Source organism: Ochotona curzoniae, unplaced genomic scaffold (assembly GCF_017591425.1).
Source record: "Ochotona curzoniae isolate NIBS_2020 unplaced genomic scaffold, NIBS_Ocur_1.0 scaffold_274, whole genome shotgun sequence".
Lineage (NCBI taxonomy): Eukaryota > Metazoa > Chordata > Mammalia > Lagomorpha > Ochotonidae > Ochotona > Ochotona curzoniae.
In genome coordinates this window covers 344,976-358,080 of record NW_024467101.1, presented here as the reverse complement: position 1 = coordinate 358,080, position 13,105 = coordinate 344,976, and the positions used below count along the sequence as shown (strand labels likewise).

Genomic DNA, 13,105 nt, shown 5'->3' with positions numbered 1-13,105 from the left:
TGTGGGCTCCATTTTTGCATTTTTTATGAGGCTCAGTGCAAAGACTTGGTTTCTCCATTCAGGAGACTGTTTTCATTTTGCTTTGTTTTTAACACAATAGGACCATTAAAATTAAATATATATATACATATATAGTAAAATTATCTATTTTTAATTGCATTGCATTATGTGACACAGTGTTCTAGGCACTGGGATTCCCCTCACCCTTCCCCGAACCCTCTCTCCATGGTGGATTTGTATACCTTGTTGCATTACCACAGTTCAAATTCAGTTGAGGATCTTTCACTGGAAGTATTTACCAAGCATAAAGTCCAGCTTCTTATTATCCTAGTGAGTTCAATGATTTCTTGGTGAAACCATCTCTGGTCTGAAGTTAAATCCAGCAAAGTATCATCCCAATCAATTAAAAGCCCAGACATAACATCAACAACAATTCACAAAATTATGACATTAATTGACATGGTATTGATTAACAATATGTTAATAGGAAAATGCGGGTTCTTAACTACATCCTGTGACTTCTTCATAGACATTTCAATTTTTGGTTTATATTCAACCGAGTTCCATACACCTCAAAATGGCTATAGATTAATATTTAGTTGTCTCGTCTATTTTTATTTTAGTATTTTAGTATTTAGCTGTTTATAGTGTGGAAGCATGATTTTGCTGTACTAGTTGTTTTTTGGATGGTCTGAACTGGCTTATAACTCTAGCAAGACATGTGTCATCAGTTTAGGTACAGAACATTTTTTTTGGAGGGGTGTGCAGAGAAATCCCCAATAACCCAGTGAGGTGTAACTAGTCTTTGTGTCCCACGTACTGAGGTATAAATGAATCCACACTGACCCTTTCATGTCTGATTCTGAACTTTCCTTGTTGTTGTCTGTCCATTCTAGTTTTTGTTTGTTTGTTTGTATGTTTGTTCATTTGTTTTGAGGGGTTTCTGGAGTGATCCTAATGGTCATTGTGAAAGAGGGTGGGGACCCAGAGCCAGAGCCAGGCAAGGACCAGAGAAAGCTCGCCTCCCTAGTCCCAAAGGAGGTTTATTATTCTTCTGTTTCTGCAAACTGCTCAGGGTTCCTGGTTGTTGTTTTCGATGATGCTGGTGTCTGCACGGCAGAGTTTGGACTTCTTCAATCCCCTGTGGAGGCACTAGATGGGGGTGGGTGACCTCAGAGTTCTCAGCCTCTGAAGGCACTCCTATTCCCCGTGGTCTCCTTGGCAGTTGGGATGTAGCCCTCGGTGTTCATACTGATAGTCCTTGGTGAGGATTTGGGAGTCTTCAGGGTTGAGATACGAGCCTCCTCTGTCCACCCGCTCCGCTCTGGGGTCTCGCCCCTGCTCCATACACATGACATCCTGTTAAGAGGCTTTCAGGGTCACTCCCAATTCCCCTCTTATGCCTGTGTAGCTTTATTAATGTCTAGTGCTGACTCAAGTCTGTTGTCTATGGGTTATCAGATTTGATCCTGATAGGCTATATTTCATGTCTTCCTCTCACTTTTTGGGAGATGGAAGAGTTCTCTGCATTCCCTCCCCATTATGGAGTAATATAGGATATTAAGAGTGTTTTAGGTTTTACAGTCCTTTGATGTATATCATAAGCATTCTGACTCACATTAATTGTAGTTTTATAGATTACAAAGCATTATCTTATTGCATTGGATACAAGCTTGTATCTAATTATTATTGTCAGAGATTGCAATAATATTACAATATGCAGGTATTATTTTGTAGATCAACAACATTTCATCTTAAATTAAGGGGAACATTTGGTATTTAACCATTGGGGGTTGGTTCATTTCTTTAGCATAATGGATTTCAGTTGGGCCCAAACGCCACAAAAACTGCATTTCATTTTTTTTTTTTTTTGATAACTGAATAGTCTTCCATGGAGTATATGAACCATAGCTTTCTTTTCCAGTCCTCTGTTGATGGGCATTTCAGTTGCTTCCAAGTTTTTGCAATTACTGATTGTGCTGCTATGAACATAGGGGTGCATGTTGGTTTGTCATGAAACAGGTGTTTTAGATATATTCCTAGGGGTGCTATTGCTGGGTCATATGGTATGCTGATTTTCAGTTGTTTCAAGAGACTCTTTTCATTTATCTTTGTTTTTAACACAACAGGACCATTAAAGTTATTATATTTTAAAATATGTATTTATTTTTATTGCAAAGCCAGACATACTTAAAAGGGTAGAGACAGAGAGGAAGACCTTCCTTCTGACGATCCATTGCCCAAGTGTCCATAATGGCTGATGCTGTGCCAAGCTGAAGCCTGGAGCCCTGAACCTCTTCCAAGTTTCCCACATGGGTGCAGGTTCCCAAGGCATTGGGCCATCCTTGACTGCTTTTCCAGACCACACGCAGGGACCTCAATGGCAAGCAGGGCTGCTGGGATTAGAACCAATGCCCATATCAGATGCTGGTGTCTTTAAGGCAAGGTCTTTATTTCCTAGGCCACCATACCAGGCCCAAAAACTATTTTTATAGTTTTTTTATTCGTATTTTTAATTTTTGCATTTTATAGTGCTATTTCTTAGAGACTGGGATTTCTTCCATCCCCCAAGCTCCCAATCCCTGGCCGTACTTCCCCACATTGCTACAATAGTATAATTCTTTATAAGAATTCATGATTAAATCAGTCTGCTATTTAAGTGGGCCAACATTGCTGGTACAGACAATGTCGGATAGTCCAGCAGCCCATCATCTACAAATTACCAAAAGATTCCTTGGGTGTCCATCTTTGAACTGGAAGTAGGGACGCATACTGCATTGCATCCCCACATCTGGATATGGTAGTCTCTATTACTCCATCACTGTACATCCCACAAATGAAAAGCCTTGAAATAACATATGAGTTAGAACAAAGGTACCTTTCTCCCCACATTCATACAAGCAGGTATTGTTAGTTGAGTTTCAAATGTAGACCAGTCACACTGGAATTAGATGGTACCCCAATGTGGTTTCATTTGTATCTCTCTGAAGGCAAAGGAGCCTGAGCATCTTTTCATATGTCTGTTATCCATTTGAATTTGGTCTTTTGAAAAATGTCTGCTCATTTCTATTGCCCATTTTTACAGGGTTCTTTTTCACTGTTTCTGGGTTTCTGAAGCTCTTTGTAAATCCTGGATATTAGTCCTTATGACTTGTGTAGAGTGCACACATTTTTCTCTCATTCTCTTGACTGCTTCTTCACGGTGTTAATTGTTTTCTTTGCTGTACGAAAGCTTTTAAAATTGATGGTCTCACTTGTGCTTTCAGTGTCTTTTCTAAGTCTATAAATTCCTATTTATTGGAGAGTGCTTCCGATGCTTTCCTTTAATACTTTCATTGTTTATGGATGTAGATTTAGGTCCTTGAACCATTTAGAGCTGATTTTTGTGTACTGTGACAGGAGCAGATCTTGCTTCTTAATTCTGAAAGCTGTTATCCAATGGTCCCAACAGCATTTCTTGAGTAAGCCAAGATTTTCCTCTGGGGTGTTTCCAGTTTTTTTTTTTTTTTTTTTTAGATTTATTTTTATTATTTTTTGATTGGAAAGGCAGATATACAGAGAGGAGAGACAGACAGGAAGATCTTCCGTCCGATGATTCACTCCCCAAGTGAGCGCAACGGGCCAATACTATGCCGATCCGAAGCCAGGAGCCTCTTCCGGGTCTCCCACATGGGTGCAGGGTCCCAAAGCTTTGGGCCGTCCTCGACTGCTTTCCCAGGCCACAGGCAGGGAGCTGGAAGGGAAGCGGGGCTGCCGGGATTAGAACCGGCTCCCATATGAGATCCCGGGCGTGCTAGGCGAGGACCTTAACCACTTGCGCCACCGCGCCGTGCCCTGTTTCCAGTTTTTTAGTCAAAGATTAGTTGGCTATACATGTGTGGGCTCTCTTCTGATATTTCTGTTTTGATCCATTGATCTTCTCAGTTTTTGTACCAGTATCAGACTGTTTTGATGTCCACTGCTACGTAGCATGTCTTGAGTTTGTCTTCTCTGTCATTTTAGCTAAATTGATTATGAATTTGGCTTAGAAGAGGCGTGGGGTCCAGATGTTGTATGAGCCTGTGAAACCTTTTGGTCTGACCCTCCTAAAGCAACAGCAGGAAGAACTTGAAATGCAATAATTTACCAGCAGATTCTGTTAAAATGCTGCATTATTAATTGTAGGATTAATATTATTTACTGGAAAAGGAGATATAGAGAGAGAAGGAGATACAGTGAGAAAAGGCATTTGTCCATCCACAGATCCACTCTCCAAATAGCCAAAACAACCAGATCTGAGCAAATCCGAAGACAGGAGTTTCTTCCAAGAATCCCATGTGGATGGAGGGCCCTAAGACTTGGGGGACAGGTTTCCCAGGCCCCAAGCATGAAGTTGAAAGGGAAGTGGACATCAGAAGTATGAACTGATTGCCCTATGGAATCCCCATGAATGCAAGGTGAGAATTTAGCCACTAGCACACTATTACCAGGGTAATTCTTAAGTTCATTATCCTCTATGGCTTTTTAATGATATAAGTGTCCAAATGGCTCTTGGTAGAATAAAAGCTGACAGAGAATATAAAATTGGAGATACAATTTCAGCACAGTGAAAAATGGAAGCACATTTCCACTTACAGTGCCTGTGTCACACAAACACCAGTTCAAAACCTTGCTGTTCTTCTTCCTATTCGCCTCCTTTTTTTTTTTTTTTAACAGCACCTGGGAAAGCACTTGGACCCCTGTACCTGCATGGGAGACCCAGAATAAATTTTTGTCTCTTGACTTTCCTGCCTGGCTCAGCCACAGCTGATGCAACAGTTTTCATAATAGAACACTGGATGGAAGACCTCACTCTCTTTCAGTATCTCACCTGCTCTGTAACTGTGCCTCTCAATCAAACATGTGCAAAAAGAAAAAAATAAAAGATGCAGGATGCAAAGGCAATTGGAATAGAAATCAAGGAGATGACAAGGACTAGAGATATGGCCTAATCACTTTCAGCAAAAAGATTCTGGGCTATAACTGAAGGAGTGAACATAGAGAATGTTTCTCTTACACTCTGATCTGTTCTTCCAGTGCACCTTTCACCAAAAATAAACTGCCAAAAATGTGAAAGTTAAATCTCTATCCTAATATTATGCATAGCATTAACTAAGGCCAGAGATCCTTCAGGCAGTGAAGATGAAAACAACAGGCTATACTGAAAACAAACAATATTCTGTCGGATGAGACTCTAGTAGTCAAAGAGGTGGGGCAGTTAGTCTGGACTGTGAAGCTGTGAGCAATTAAGACTCATACTGTCCACTAAACCTTCCCTAAATTCTGTAGTCTGGAGTCACACAAAACAGCAAGGCAACCAGAAAGCCACGAGTCTCAAAGTCACAAGTGGAGTTAATACACCCAAACATGATTCTTGTTACGAGTAAAGAAATAAATTAATTAATTAAAATGCAAAAAATACCCATGATTCTTTTGGTGTGAATCTTCTTCAAATAAAGAGAATTGCTTACTTTAGCATCATGTGCTGACAAGAGGCGCAATTATGTTTTTGTTTTCAAAGATGTATTTATTTCTACTGTAAACTCAGATATACAGAGAAGAGGAGAGACAGAGGGGACAATCTTCCATTCAGTGATTCATTCCCCAAGCAGCTGCAATGGCTGGTGCTATGCGCCAATCCAAAGCCCGGTGATCAGGTCCTCTTCCCAGTCTCCCTCGGGGGTTCAGGGTCCCAAGGCTTTGGACCACACTTGACTGCTTTCCCAGCCCTCAAGCAGGGAGCTGGATGGGAAGTGGAGCTGCCGGGGTAAAAACCAGTGCCCATATTGGATCACAGCCTATTCAAGGCAAGGACATTAGCCACTAGGCCAGGACCAGGCAGTTAGTTTTAATGGCATTCATTGGGACCCAAATTCCCAGCTGGAAACAAAAGGCAAAAGATAACTAAGCTACTTGGAGACCCAGAAACCCTCAGACGCTGACAGCCCTGCAGTGTTGGTAGTTCTAGCTGGAAACCTAAGGACCCTTAAACCTTGATGGCCCTGCAGTGACAGCAGCATTGGCTGGGTGGCCCTCATCACAGCAGGAACTACTACATCATCATTATCTTCCTCCTCCCACTCCTCACCATTTACATGTTGCCAGGAGGGCATGCTCACCAGATAGAGGTTCTTGAGCCACACTGACTCCTTAATTAATTAATAAACAATTTAAAATATTGATCAGTAGATATGAAAATACCCTGCAGTTTTCAATAGACACAGAAAATTAAATCAGGACAAATGGACACATTAACCACTTATTATACTTAAACACATCTCTGTTTCAAAAGATTATTTTACTTTTCACTGGAAAGTCAGATTTAAAAAGAGAGAGACAGAGAAAAACATCTTCTGTCCACTGTCTTGCTTTCCAATTGTCTGCAATGGCTGGAGTTGAGCTGACCTAAAGTCAAGAACCAGGAGCTTCTGAAAGACCCAAGGGGACTGAGTCCTGCTCTGGGCTTGGGGACCTCCGATGGAGACACCAGGCAGGAGACCAATAGATGTAAACACACGAGGCAAGTTTATTTTCACACAGGCCTGTGGACGTCCTCCTTCTTTCCGAACAAAGGAGCGTGCCCAGGCCGAAAAGTAAGGCACTTTTATAGGGTTTCAAAAGCAGGAATCAGGTTACAGAAGCAGATGCACAGTTACAGGGTTTTTATTGGTGCAGTCAAATTAAGCAAGGCTTATCTTAAAAAAATTAGGTATTGCTTTAAACATATTGCTTCCAACACTTTCTGAGAAATAGAAACCTCTCTTGTGAACTTCTCTTTTCTAAGTATTTCGAAAAGTACTTGACATCCTTAGTTCTTAACACCTGTTCTGTTTGTTCAGCGTTGCTAGCCCGCAAGCATCCTGTTATTGTCTAAGTTCTAAAACCCGGTGGGGGTCTTTCATTCCCCCCTTTTCTTTTATCATGAGGAAAATCTTTGACTCATTCTCACTGAAGATCTTGTCTTACAGCCTGGTACTGATGGGTTAATACAAAAGTTTGGATTATAGACATTCTTTCTCGCACAAACTGCACTAATCGATTAATGATGCAAGGGCCAAAAGTTTATAACAGGAATAAAATAATTATAGGTCCTAGGAGAGAAGAGACAAGAGTAGTGAGCCAGGGAGAGTGGTTGAATATTCCTTCAAACCAACCCTGTTGGGCTACAAGTTCCTTCTTTCTTTTATCTAGTCTTTCTTTTACTTTGTCTAATGTCTCCATGACTACTCCTGTCTGATCAGCATAAAAACATTTTTCCTTTAATGCTGCACATAATCCTCCTTCTTTAAGGAATAATAAATCTAGGCCTCTTCTATTCTGTAATACTACTTCAGATAAAGACGTGAGAGATTCTTTTAGGGTTCTAACTGATTTTTCTAATGCTTGTAGATCTTCGTTCATTGCCTTATAAAGCTGCTGATATTGATCTGTGTGAGTTAGGGCTACGGCCCCTGTTCCTATTCCTGTGGCTATGCCTCCAGCTCCTAGCAGCACAGCTAAAGTTAAAGACACAGGTTATCTTTTTATTCTATATTGTTTAGAAAGGATATTAAACACAGTTTCAGAGGAATAATTTATAACTCCTCTTGTAAATTTTTGCAATGATTTTATCTCAACCCAGGGCAAGATACCTTCATTGCAGGTGCACCTGCGGGTTTTACAGCTTATCCATCAAGAAGTCTGGAAGCCATTAGCAGCCGCCTACCAGGAAAGCCAAGCCACGCTAGTGGCCCCTCATCTCTTTAAAATCAGCGACTCTGCCTGGGTTCGTGGACACCAGTCTGCGAACCTCGAACCCCGCTGGAAAGGACCCTACAACATGCTCCTGACGACCCCCACCGCACTAAAAATCCCTAATACCTGAGGCATTCCATACTGAGGGAAAATTTCTTCCAAGTTTCTTTACTACAGTTTTTGCCGTCTCATGTTTCGTTGGGAAAGCTTCTGGCCATCCTGAAAAGGTGTCTACGAGTATTAAAGATATTGATAGCCATGCATTCCAGGTTTTATCTCAGTGAAATCTATTTCCCAGTGTTCCCCAGGTCGGTGCCCTCTCAGTCTTATTCCTGGATTTAGTTTGGCTTTGTTAGGATTAATTAGGGCACAAGCTTTACAGGTATCCACTACTTGTTGTAAAAGAGATTCTCTATGTGGGATATATTTATTTAATTCTTCTTTTTCTAAGATGGACCTCATTTTCTTTACTCCTAAATGGGTCAACTGGTGGATTTGCTTAATTAGTTGTTTAACAATTTTGTTGGGCACAATGATCTTTCCCTGATATAGCCATAAGTCACGGTCCTGGTCATAATTTGCTCCCAGTTTCTGGATGAGGTCCAGGTCTTTATCAGTATAGTCCCAAGGGGGTTCAGAGTCTGTGGTTCCCGGGGCCTTGGTGGCTATCAGTACCTGTGGTCCTAGTGCCGCCTGTTGGGAAGCCTCGTCGGCTAGGCAGTTTCCTCTGGCCTCAGGGCTATTGCCTTTTTGATGACCAGGGCAATGGATAATGCTCAGGGCCTTTGGGAGATGTATAGCTTTTAATAAGTCTATAATTTCAACTTTATTTTTAATCTCTTTACCTTCCGAGGTTAAAAATCCTTGCCACCTGTAAATTTCCCCATGTATGTGGGCTGTAGCAAAGGCATATCTACTGTCAGTATATATATTTAATTTCTTACCTTCTGCCAGTCGAAGTGCTTGAATTAACGCCACGAGTTCTGCCCACTGTGCTGATGTGCCTTTTGGTAAGGCACTAACCCATATTACCTGTGACTCGTCAGTCACGGCAGCTCCTGCCTTCCGTTCCCTGTTCAGTATGTAATTTCTGCCATCAGTGTACCAAGTGAAATCTGCTTCTCGGAGAGGTTGGTCTTTTAGATCTGGCCGAGTGCTATAAACTTCGGCTAAGATTTGCCAACAATTGTGGGGCTCGGAAGTTTGTTCCTCGGGTAAAGGCAGGAGAGTGGCTGGGTTTAAGGAAACTGAGGGTCCAAACTGGATCTGGTCGGTGTCCAACAACAGTGACTGATAATGAGTCAGGTGGGCATTGGAGAGCCACCTCTCGGGCAGTTGGTGGATAAGTGACTCGATTGTGTGTGGGGTTAGGACAGCCATCAGCTGTCCAAGAGTCAATTTTGTAACATCTTTGACTAATACTGCTACAGCCGCGATCATCCACAGGCAAGGGGGCCATCCAGATGCTACAGGTTCCAGTTTCTTGGAGAGATAGGATACCAGGCGTCTCCAGGGTCCAAATTTCTGGGTGAGCACCCCCTTGGCAAAGCCCCCATTCTCATCAAGAAAAAGTTCAAAAGGCTTAGTCAGGTCTGGTAGGCAGAGTGCAGGTGATGAAAGTAACTTTTTCTTAATTTTATCAAAAGCCCGCTGCTGTTCATTTGTCCAAGTAAATGAAGAATCTTGTTTGGTCAATGGGTACAAGGGGGCTGCTATTTCTGCAAATTTCGGAATCCAAAGTCAGCAAAACCCTGCTGTGCCCAAGAACTCCCACAGTTGTCGGCAGTTCTGGAGCAGCGGGATGCGCGAGATGGTTTCCCTGCGTGCAGCCATCAACCAGCGCTGCCCATTTTCTAATTCATAGCCCAAGTAGGTGACATTTTTCTGGCATATCTGAGCCTTTTTGGCTGATGCACTATATCCTAACTGTCCAAGGGTCTGTAGGAGGGCCCCAGTACCTGTACGACATTCTTCCTTGAAGGTGGTGGCCAGTAGGAGATCATCTACATACTGGAGAAGAATCAGTGAAGGGTGTCTTACTCTGAAGTCTGCGAGGTCATGATGGAGCGCTTCATCAAAGAGAGTGGGGCTATTCTTGAATCCTTGGGGTAGGCGAGTCCACATGAGCTGTCCTGAGATGCCTGCCTCAGGATCCTTCCATTCAAAGGCGAACAAGGGCTGGCTCTGGGGACTCAGTCGTAAGCAGAAGAAAGTATCTTTTAAGTCTAAGACTGTACACCTATGAATGGGTAGGTGACAAGGTACTCAGAAGATTATATAGGTTAGGTACTGTGGGATGTATATTCTCTACCCGTTTATTGACTTTTCTCAAGTCCTGGACTGGTCAGTAGTCCTCTGTGCTGGGTTTCTTTACTGGCAGCAGAGGGGTATTCCAGGGGGAACGGCAGGGGGCCTGAATCTCTTGATCCAAGAGTCTTTTTATGTGTGGTTGTATACCCAAACATGCCTCTTGTGACATAGGATATTGTTTTATAGAGGCAGGGGTGGCGGAGGCCTTTAAATTGATGATGAGGGGAGGCTGTTGTACTGCCAATCCCGTACCTCCTGTCTCTGCCCAGGTGAGGGGGTAATCTGTCAAACACTGGTTTAAGTCTTTAGACTCTTGGGTTTGAATTGGCTTATCATAAAGCCAGTATTCATCTTCCAGGTAGAGGGTGAGGACTTGTAATGGCATTCCAGATGGTCCGGATATGGTAGCCCCGTCTTTCTCAAAATGGATCTGAGCTTTTAATTTTGTCAATAGATCTCGGCCTAAGAGTGGGTAGGGGCAATCTGGGACATGCAAGAAGGAGTGAGAGACTTTACCTGTAGCTAGGTGAACTTTTCTTTCCGTGGTCCACCGATATTGCTTGCCTCCAGTGGCTCCTTGCACCCACGCCGATCGGTCGCTCAGTGGGCTGGAGGCATGGGTGAGTACAGAATGTTGAGCTCCGGTATCTACTAAGAAAGTCACTGGTTGGCCCCCCACTTGTAAGGTTATCCTGGGCTCGGGTGGGGGGGGGAACTCCTGGCCCCAACTGTCCTAATCTTCATCTAGAGTCAATACCTCTGTTGGAGGTTTCGGTCTTATTCTCTGGTCTCTCATTCTCTTCTTGGGGCAATTTCTGACCCAGTGTCCTTGTTCTTTGCAGTATGCACATAGGTTTTGTCCGACCCGGGGCCTCCCAGTCTCCCTGCATCTGTCTAATCTCCCTGAATCTCTAGTCTCTACTACAGTTGCCAAAAGTTTACTGAATTCTCTGTTTCATTTGTGATCACGCTCTCTCTCTCTTCTGCTTCTTTCCGCAGCCTATCGTCTTGCTGTTCCATTTCTCGTCTAATTCTTTCTTCCTTTTCTTCTGCTGTCTCTCTTTTGTTAAAGACTTTCTCTGCTTCTTTTAGAAGATCAGCTAAATTGTACCCCTGTACATTTTCTAATCTTTGTAGTTTATTTCTAATATCTGGGGCTGACTGCCAAATAAAGGCCATGGCAACATTTACTCCCTGTTCTTCGCTATCAGGATCAAAAGGAGTATACATGGGATAAGCCTCTTTTAATCTCTCTGGAAATGCGGTTGAAATCTCATCTGAACCCTCCATTGCTTGTCTTACCTGAGCCAAATTGGTTGGTTGGCATCCCGCGCCTCTGAGGCCCGCAATGAGAACCTGGCGGTAAAGACGTAGGTGTCCCCTACCTTGGTCAATGGTATAGTCCCAATTGGGACGGGTCAAGGGGAACGCGGCCTCGATCTCATGAGGAAGTTGGGTGGGTCTGCCATCGTCCCCTGGCACGTTTTTTCGGGCTTCCAAAAAGACTCTGTCTTTCTTCTGAGGTCAGTAAAACCTGTAAGAGCTGCTGACAATCATCCCAGGTGGATTGATGAGTGAGTAAAATAGATTCAATCAAATTAGTGAGAGCTACAGGGTCTCTAGAGAAAGGAGGATTATTCTGTTTCCAATTATAAAGGTCAGAAGCTGAGAAAGGCCAATACTGCAACCGATCCCCGGCACCTCCTATGCGGCACAGGGGAAAAAGTCTGGAGGTGTCTTCAGATGTCATTTCTCTTCAGTCTCTCAGTCTCCTGGTCACTGGTGAATTTGGTGGTGATGCTGGTGGTGCTGTGGGCTCCACTGCCACACCAGCAGGGATCAGAGCTGAGGGGGGGCTGCTGGAGGTGCCTGGTAAGGAGGTGGATCTTCATTCAGTAAATCTATGAACAAATTATCATCAGGGGGTAAAACAGGTTTCCGAGGGGTTTTAGTCAAGGTGAGATAAAGGGATGAGGAACTAACCTCCCCGGGTTGATCTACCGGGAGGGGGAGGGTGACATTCTTCTTCACACTGAGGAAGGGAGAAACCCATCCAGGGGGGTCCGAGGCCAAACTTTCCCAAGTGAGAATGTAAGGTATCTGGTCCAGATGACCATGAGAACTTTTTTCAAAGACTTTTCCTTTAATACCTAAAATGGTGGAAAGATCAAAAGTTCTATCTCTGGGCCAGCCAATTGCCCAGGCTGGCCACTCAGAGGAACAAAGGGTTATCCATTTCTTCTTCTTCACATCCACAGATTGATTGTGGGCTCGACCTTGAACCTCGTACCAGTGACCTAGAGTCAAACTCAGTGGGTGGTCAACTTCTGACCCATGATTAGGTTAGGACATACAATGGACAAGGCCACACACAGGGAGACAAGAGACAAGACAGCCGGCAAAACAAAGCACTGCGCGTCTTCGATCCCAATCCCAGGTTAAAGTGCCAGAATCAGACGAGGGGAATCCCAGATTCTCCCTCAACAGACGTACGTACCCTGCGGATGCATACTGAGCCCCCACTAGGAAGGCTGCCCTGATCCCTGGGGCGTACCCCAGGGTGGAGAGAGAGAAGTCCAAGTTCGTCAACTCCTTCTCAGGTCTCCCAGAACAGACGACCACACTGGTCTCAGGACGGATCCCTCGCGACGAGGACTCAATAGACAGAGGGACAATAATTATTAAACAATCAAAGACAGAGGTCAGCCCTGATAGGACTGGGACGCATCCACCTTACCTCCTTTTGGAGTGCTGTCCGTGGGTCCGGCGGAGGGTCCTTCAATCTCGGTGGAACCTCCAAATGAAAGACCCGAGAGGACTGGGTCCTGCTCTGGGCTTGGGGCCCTCCGATGGAGACACCAGGCAGGAGACCAATAGATGTAAACACACAAGGCAAGTTTATTTTCACACAGGCCTGTGGACGTCCTCCTTCTTTCCGAACAAAGGAGCGTGCCCAGGCTGAAAAGTAAGGCACTTTTATAGGGCTTCTATTTCTTTTTATTGTTATTAACATTGTATTATGTGATACAGTTTTATAGGGGCT

The 13,105-nt window shown here is 43.8% G+C and overlaps 1 protein-coding gene across 1 annotated transcript; it reads right to left on the bottom strand.

The window, feature by feature from the left end:
* Nucleotides 1-7,830: 7,830 nt before the first annotated feature.
* LOC121171796 lies at nucleotides 7,831-11,812 on the bottom strand. The gene is given in 6 exon segments (XM_041003536.1): nucleotides 7,831-7,915; nucleotides 7,917-7,998; nucleotides 8,001-9,993; nucleotides 9,995-11,042; nucleotides 11,075-11,572; nucleotides 11,574-11,812. Coding segments are annotated over 6 exon segments (3,945 nt in total).
* Between the last annotated feature and the right edge of the window lie 1,293 nt (nucleotides 11,813-13,105).